Source organism: Apteryx rowi, unplaced genomic scaffold (genome assembly GCF_003343035.1).
Source record: "Apteryx rowi isolate R43461 unplaced genomic scaffold, aptRow1 scaffold_132, whole genome shotgun sequence".
Classification (NCBI taxonomy): Eukaryota; Metazoa; Chordata; class Aves; order Apterygiformes; family Apterygidae; genus Apteryx; species Apteryx rowi.
Genome location: NW_020447553.1, coordinates 266,539 through 274,467, shown reverse-complemented (window position 1 = coordinate 274,467; position 7,929 = coordinate 266,539). Strand labels below are relative to the sequence as shown.

The following is a 7,929-nucleotide window of genomic DNA, read 5'->3' as shown; positions in this document are numbered from 1 at the left end:
ATATATTTTTTTTTTCTTAATTTTTTTTTAGCCACAAAAGTTCTGTTTTGCCAATGCCCGTTTTTCGGCCTTGGTTTTGAACAGATGAAGGCTTCCTCAGGTGTCTTCTCTTCCACCCAGGGGTTTTAGATGGGAGTTTTTGACCTCTGTCCCAAGGAAGGCAGATTAAAATCCCCCGAGGAGGGTGATAGACATGCTAGCGAAGGGAGCTGCTCTCCTCCCCCCCGACTTTATTTCATCTCTCTCTTTCTCAGCAGGGGCAATTTTCTTTCCTTTTTTATTTTCTCTGTTTTATCATCCCTTCGCCTTTTCATGAGACACTTCCACACCTACGTACCTGTCCTTCTGCAGGATAGTAGCCTTGTCCTGAGTCCGATCCCACCGCCGGGCACTCGGAAGAGTTTAGCCTAAGGATTTCTTTTAAACCTAAATATGACAGTTGCTACCGGAGATCCTGCAGACGAAGCTGCAGCTCTTCCCGGTCACCCGCAGGACACGTATAACCCCGAGACCGACCATGAGTGCTGCGAGAGGGTGGTCATCAACATCTCGGGTCTGCGCTTTGAGACGCAGCTCAAGACGCTAGCCCAGTTTCCAGAGACCTTGCTAGGGGATCCTAAAAAGAGAATGAGATATTTTGACCCGCTCCGGAACGAATATTTCTTTGACCGGAACAGACCCAGCTTCGATGCTATTTTGTACTACTACCAGTCTGGTGGGAGGTTGAGGAGGCCTGTTAACGTGCCCTTAGACATCTTCTCGGAAGAGATTCGGTTTTACGAACTGGGGGAAGAAGCAATGGAGATGTTCCGGGAGGATGAAGGCTACATCAAAGAAGAGGAAAGACCGTTGCCTGAGAACGAGTTTCAGAGACAAGTGTGGTTGCTCTTCGAGTATCCCGAAAGCTCAGGCCCTGCCAGGATTATAGCTATTGTCTCTGTCATGGTGATTTTAATCTCCATCGTGAGCTTCTGCCTGGAAACGTTGCCCATTTTTCGGGATGAGAATGAAGACATGCACGGCGGCGGGCTGAGCCATCCGCCCTACTCCAACAGCAGCATGGGGTACCAGCAGTCCACCTCTTTCACAGACCCCTTCTTCATTGTAGAGACACTTTGCATCATTTGGTTCTCCTTCGAGTTCTTGGTGAGGTTCTTTGCCTGCCCCAGCAAGGCGGGTTTTTTTACCAACATCATGAACATTATCGACATTGTAGCCATCATTCCCTATTTCATCACCTTAGGGACGGAGTTGGCTGAGAAGCCGGAGGATGGCCAGCAAGGCCAGCAAGCCATGTCCCTGGCCATCCTCCGAGTCATCCGCCTGGTGCGGGTCTTCAGGATCTTCAAGCTCTCGCGGCACTCCAAGGGGCTGCAGATCCTGGGGCAGACTCTCAAGGCCAGCATGCGGGAGCTGGGCCTCTTGATATTTTTCCTCTTCATCGGCGTCATCCTCTTCTCCAGCGCCGTCTACTTTGCAGAGGCAGATGAGAGCGAGTCCCAGTTCCCCAGCATCCCCGACGCCTTCTGGTGGGCCGTGGTTTCCATGACGACCGTTGGCTACGGAGACATGGTCCCCACCACCATCGGTGGGAAAATAGTGGGATCCTTGTGTGCCATCGCTGGCGTATTAACGATTGCCTTACCGGTGCCCGTCATAGTGTCCAACTTCAACTACTTCTACCACCGGGAGACGGAGGGAGAGGAGCAGGCTCAATACTTGCAGGTGACCAGCTGCCCAAAGATCCCTTCTTCCCCTGACCTAAAGAAAAGCAGAAGTGCCTCTACCATTAGTAAGTCCGATTACATGGAGATTCAGGAAGGTGTGAACAACAGCAATGAGGATTTTAGGGAGGAGAACCTGAAGACAGCCAATTGCACCCTAGCTAACACAAACTATGTTAATATCACCAAAATGCTCACCGATGTCTAGCCGCTAAAACCTAGTCCCCTATTTAAAGCTGAAGTGGAACAACTGCAGATATTGAGTGCCGCTCTGCATTGTAGTCAACACAGTATTTTCTACGGTGTATATTTGGTTCTGCATGGGAAGCAATAGCCGTGTAAGTGACTTTTAACCTTTGATTTCCACGCTGAATAAGCTGTCATGCACCAACTGTTTTGTTTCCCTGCTCCCATCCCAGACCCGTGGGTTTCCGAAGGGATGGGGCGTTGAAGGCACTTCGGGGGTCCCGGTCGCGTCATCGCGCTCGCGGGGGAGCCGCCGGGGGGGGGGGGAAGCTCCGAGCAGCCCCCCGACGTCTCCCCGCGCCGCCCACCCGCCGAAGCGCCTCCCGAGGGGGTGGCGGGCAGCTGCCGAGCTTCGGGAGCGCTTGGGGAAAGGGCCGGCAGGGCTTAGCCGAGGGAAGGTGGCTCCGCGCGGCCGGCTGGCTTGCAGGCTTAGGTGGGACCCCGTCTCCCGGGCTCGTGTTTCGTAACGGAGAATGCTGCATGCTGCAATAGTTCCCTCCACTGCAGTGTGCCGGCGTGAGGCCCCGGGAGGGATAATTAGTATGGCAGAACGTTATTTATTAAGTCTTAAATTTTCGATGCTAGCCGTTGGGAGGGCCGAGTAAACAACTCAAGCGCTTGGATTTTCTTTCTTTATTTAGATGACACTTCCATCACCACTGTTTCCAGGATCACCAAAGACACCTCCACTGACACATTGAAAATGAGTTGGGAAAAAAAAAAAAAAAAGCATCTTTTTTTATATCTCTATATAAAACTGGAGCAACTACGCTGTGGCCTATAATATATTTATACTGCAGTGAAATTTAACCAGTAATACAGTACAGCTGCATGGGTATTTGTTGCATGAATCTGAATATTTAATACACACACAAATATATATTTTCTTAGTAGACTATACAGTATTCATGTTTATAGTGTTTATAGATTCTCCAGCGGCTTGACGGAGATTCACGGGAGTCAAAAAAAAATCTCTGTTTGAAAAACCGGCTCGGGGAAGGCATGGGCCGACTGCGGTCGGCTAGGTAGCAAGGCAAAGCCTGCGCGTCCGAGCGTTTGGACCCGAGCGCCGCGAGTCGAAGGAAGGTGAGCTGAAAGTGAAACACCTGCGCTCATCACGGGGCGAGCAATTAGCCGTTAATCCGGGCGTCAGGAGCAGGAATTGCCGCTGCGCAATGCCGGGAGGCTGCGGAGGCCGGGTGGGACGGCGGGGAGAGGCGCCCCCGGCTTGTTTGTTCAGCAGCCTCCAGCCGTTTTCCCCTCCGATTCCCGCGCGTGTGTGTATGTAGATATTTAGAGAGCGACTATGGGCCGAATCCTCAGCAAACGCCGGCGCTTCGGGGGCGTCCCCGGTTCGGGGCCGCGGGATAGCCGGGCATGGAGCGTTTTGGGCTGGAAAACTCCAAGCGAGCCCGACCGGCGCCACGGGAGAGGGTCCGTGTAGTCGTGGGGTCATCCCCCGCCGTTAACTTGCTCTGCTGCAGACCCTGTCCCGCGGCGCGGGAAAGCGGCTCCGGACCAGCGAGCGAGGTCCGGGGTTGTTCCCGCGTGCCGGAGCGAGGGCACGGCCGAGGCCGGGCTCCATCTCGGCTCAGCCCGCCCAGCTATCAGGGATAGCCCTGGCTGTACTTTCCGGTGAATCCCATTTGCTTTCCCTATGCTGCTCTGGGTTTCCTTGTGTTTTCCCACGTTGGGGGACTATTCCTGGAAGAGGCTCCCCATCCTCTGCCCAGGCCAGAGGAGAGGGATGCAAACCTCCTCGGAGGCCCCTGGCCAGTAAAGCATCTCCGGTGAAGGATGCGGTTTAGCGACCTCTTGAAACCATCTGCTTTGGCTGAATTCGGGGCTGGCCAGCCCCGCGCCACGGCTGCGGAGCGAGGGTACGAGGAGGGCATCCCATCGCAGAGCAGGCGAGCGAGGTCGATCTTACCTTCCTGGCTCTTCAAGGGAAAAATAATAATAACAATAAAACAACGGTGCTAGCGTATTCTACAGCAATGGTTCAAAATGCTGCTTTGGGCCTGATTCATCTCTCGTGCTGACGTGGCTCCGCTCATCCGAGCGGAATCGCTCCCGATTCTTAGCGATTGATTGATTCAGGCCTGGCTATAATTATTACCGAGTGTCCGTGGTTAGTGCACGAGAGTCCTGGCTTCTGCAGGGTGCAGAGCACCATCGGCACCAATGCAGCCCACTGGGCCTGAAAGGTGCTCGGCACCACGCAGCATGGGGCCTCCAAGGCGTCTCGAGTTACGTTTCGTTGTATTAGGAATCCTTCGCTCCCTCTCCGCTGATGCAGCTCTGAAACGGGTGTCCCCAAAGCCCAAATCACTTTTGACACCTTAAAAAAGTACTATAGGAAGGAGGAAAAAAAAAAAAGAAAAAAAAAGCAATGCAATCGCAAGCAATAAATCTCTATTTTAAAGCTCATCCTGGAGAACGGAACAGGGCTGGCGCAAAGTGGCCGCTCAGGCACGGTTCCCGGGGAGGTCGGCCAGCCTCCATCGATCCATCCCGGAGCCGGGCCGTGCGGCGAGGTGAGCTCGCGAGGGGTCGCGGCCCGTGTTTCGGGGCTGCTTGCTGCCGGGGATTTCCCAGCCCGGCATTTCCAATGGCACACTGCCAGCCCCTTTGTGCCGAAGGCCAAGGCCAGGCTGCAATGGGCTTTTCCGGGGGATGCTGACACTTAGCGCGACTTTGCAAAGCGCCTCGCTGGTTAACTCCCAGGGCTTTGGAAAATTCACCTCTCGGCATCTCCAGCCCTGGAAGATCTGGCCCCGGCTGTGCTGTACCCGGAGCCTGCGGCGAGGCGGTGGGGAGCATTTCCCAAAATGCCGAGAACGTCCTGGGAAGGGGAGGGCGGCTGTTTTTCGGGAAGGTGGAAGATTTCGTGTTGCATGGTTTTCCAGTAGGATAGAGGTTCCCATGGCCCCATTGGCGCATGGTGGCCCCAAGGACTTCCCAAGGTTGGGCAGGAGGGGAGCGCGGTTGCGTGAATTGGCTTGGATAGACCCAAACCCACGTGCTGAGCAGGCAGGCACCAGCCAGGACCGGTGTTCCCCACCGAAGTGTCAGGCCTGACGTGAGGGTCACGGGAGGCCACGGTCAGAAACGAGCTGTCGAGCTGCAAAAAGCAGGAGGGTCCAGATCTCTCCCTCACGTGGAGAAATGATTCCCCTATAGCTTTTAATGGGATTTGTGCCTGCAGGTCGGAGCTCGAGTGCTATTTCTAGCTTTGCTTCTGACTCACTGATGTGATCTTGAACCAGTTTTCAGGAGGAGACTGTGATTTTTTTTTTCCTTTTTTTTTTTTTCTTGAGGAATTTGGTTTGAGAGGCTTTGGGCCTGCTTCTGCAGCGATACTGAGCGTCCAAAACTCCCCTTGACTCCGCAAGGATGTGAAAGCGAGATGCAAAGTGGCTCAGACTGAATGTAGTGGCTCAGACTGGCCAAAATAAGGGATGGATGGCAGGGGAGCGAGACACCGTCTACGTTAGGCGCATAAGGCCACCTAACCTAGGTGTTGGGCTCCTCTTTCCTCCTCCCTTGGAGATACTCGCCTCTCTCCATGGATGGTATGGAAAAATAAAACTTTCTGGTCCTCCTAGATACCATGGTTAGGTATGCAGAGGAGACAGTACCCATATTTTAAGAGCTTTATCCTTTGTGCCATGGCCATGGTTTTGGAGAGCCACGATTACGGCATGGGTCCCTTTCTAACATGCAACCACATGGTCAAGCCTGCAGGCAACACATCAGCCCGTTAATAGCTTCCAAAATAGCTGCTAAGGGCACTCAGGTGAGGTTCATATACTGACTGGACACCATCAGGGAATTAGGAAAAAAATTATCAGTACGTGGAGATGTGCTTTAGTGGGAAAGCTGATCTCCGCAGCGACGTTTTGTGTCGAAGTCCATCAAATTTGAACGCTGTGCTCTCCCAAGAAAAGGATCCCAAGATTGGTGTTATGAGCGTGTAGCATGTGGGTGTATAAATATGGGCATATTTGTGCATAAATACACAGAAGGAGAGAAAAAGACAGAGGAGGAGGAGGTATTTCGGGAAGGGCCTTGCTTTGTTATCAGATGATTCCTGGGTCAGCTGTTGAAATTGCTGCCAAAGGCTCCTCGCCTCTCTGGAGTTTGCAATATGTCTCGAGATGGGCCCAAGCACAGAGACGGATCCAGATTTTGCCGTGGAGGTGGGGGCCGAAACACGGTGCCCCAAGTTGGCGCGCGGCTCATGTCTGTCCCCAAACCAGCAGCTTTGCAACACCTGGATCTGGATCCCAGTTCCCACCTTGGGCCCATTGCTCATGTTTCTGTGACTATGCAAGCGAAGCCAAAATGAAATCTAAGGGATTTGTTTGCAGTGCAACCGCTGTAGCACACAGGGTGGGGTGTTATTTATTTATATATTTATTTATTTTTTTGGTAATGGCAGAATTTCAATTCCCTCCAACCATCCTGGTTTGATGGTCCTGGCGAGGGGCAGGATGGCTGAAGGGACGGTGTCAGCGTTTGGAGCCAGCACGGCCACCTCGGGGTCTACGTTCCTGGGGGTCCCGGCAGTAAGTCTTTGGTTCCCAACCCGGAGCCGTTTGGTTTTGCACCCAAAAAAGGTGGTGGGTCCTTCCTCCAGCGTTCAACCTCCTCCAGGTCCAGTGCACCCCTTGGTCCCCCCATCGGGGCTGGCTGCTGCTCACCTCCCCGCGGGGGGATGAGGGCTGTGCACAAGCTGACGCGATCCCCCAGCCCGACTGTCTGCAGAGACAGATAAATTCCTTAGCTGCGTTTCTCTTCCGGGCAACGGTTTGGCTTCGAGGAGCTGTAGAGCGTCGCGTGCCAACGGCCTTGTGCCAAGGTCTGCGCGTGCATACGCGGCCACGCAGGAGCCGCGTACTCTTTCCAGACTTGTATGGCTGGTTTGGGGTTGGGTTTTGGTGGGTTTTTTCTTTGGTTCGGTGGTGTTTTTAAATTTTTCCGTCACGTACGAGACTGTAGTTATTCGTTTGCACTTGCTCCCTCGTTGCTTGAGCCTGCGCTACTGTCCTCCAATGTCATGCACTAACCATCGCCGGGAGCGCAAGGGAAAACGGGGGCCTTGGCTCCAATCCGTCCGTGTTGCCTAATCTGAGCGCATCAATAGGAAGAGGAAATCCAAGAAGGACTCGTAATAACGATGCTGGAACTGAACCTTTTGTTTCCATGGTTACGGGAGAAATGGGACCAGTAACGGAGAGAGGCCTATACACTGTTAAAGGAGGACTCGTGGGAATTTCAAGTCATTTAACCATGCGTTTGCTAGGCACAAATTTAGACACCAGCTGTATCCGAATTGCACAGTGTGTATAGACATTACCGCTCTTATTGGCGACTCGTGGGTGTCCCCGGGGTCGTGGGGCTCGTGCGGGCTGGGGGACACCCAGGTCAATAAGGCTGAACGTTGTATATAGGTATACAGATCTGTGTACATACATATTCCAAATGAGCATTTGCTGTCTGGTTTATCATGAGTGTATATAATTTATTCTTCATAGAGTATCACAATTTTTGTAAATATCAGCACTAAATAAGAGAAAATAAATATGTATATTATTGAGGAGTTATTCTGCTATCAGTTCTGTGGCGGGTGGGGAAGAGAAAGACGAGCGGACGCGTTTTTGGCAGGCGGGTTGTTTTTTTCCTCTACATCTAAACTTTCTGCGAGAAAAGAACGGAAGAGCCTGAATGGTGGAAAAATTCGCACGTGCTCCCATCCTCGGCTGCCCTGCGGAGGCTGCTGGAGGGGAAAACCTCCCCGGCTTGGATATCGGCCGCATCCGCTCGGCTCGGCAGGTAACACCACGCAGCTCCGCGGATAACTGGGAACCGGCGATGCCGGGCGGGTGAACCAGCCCCCGGAGCTTTGCAGGTCCCTGGCACCGAGGTGGTGTTTTTCAGAAGCTGGCGATCGCTC

The 7,929-nt window shown here is 53.2% G+C and overlaps 1 protein-coding gene across 1 annotated transcript; it reads left to right on the top strand.

Moving 5' to 3' along the window:
* The first annotated feature begins 352 nt into the window (after positions 1-352).
* On the top strand, positions 353-2,157 carry LOC112961433 (potassium voltage-gated channel subfamily A member 2). The gene has a single exon (XM_026056596.1). The coding sequence runs from the start codon at positions 433-435 to the stop codon at positions 1,930-1,932; it is 1,500 nt and encodes a 499-aa protein (XP_025912381.1). The 5' UTR covers positions 353-432; the 3' UTR covers positions 1,933-2,157.
* Positions 2,158-7,929: the final 5,772 nt, after the last annotated feature.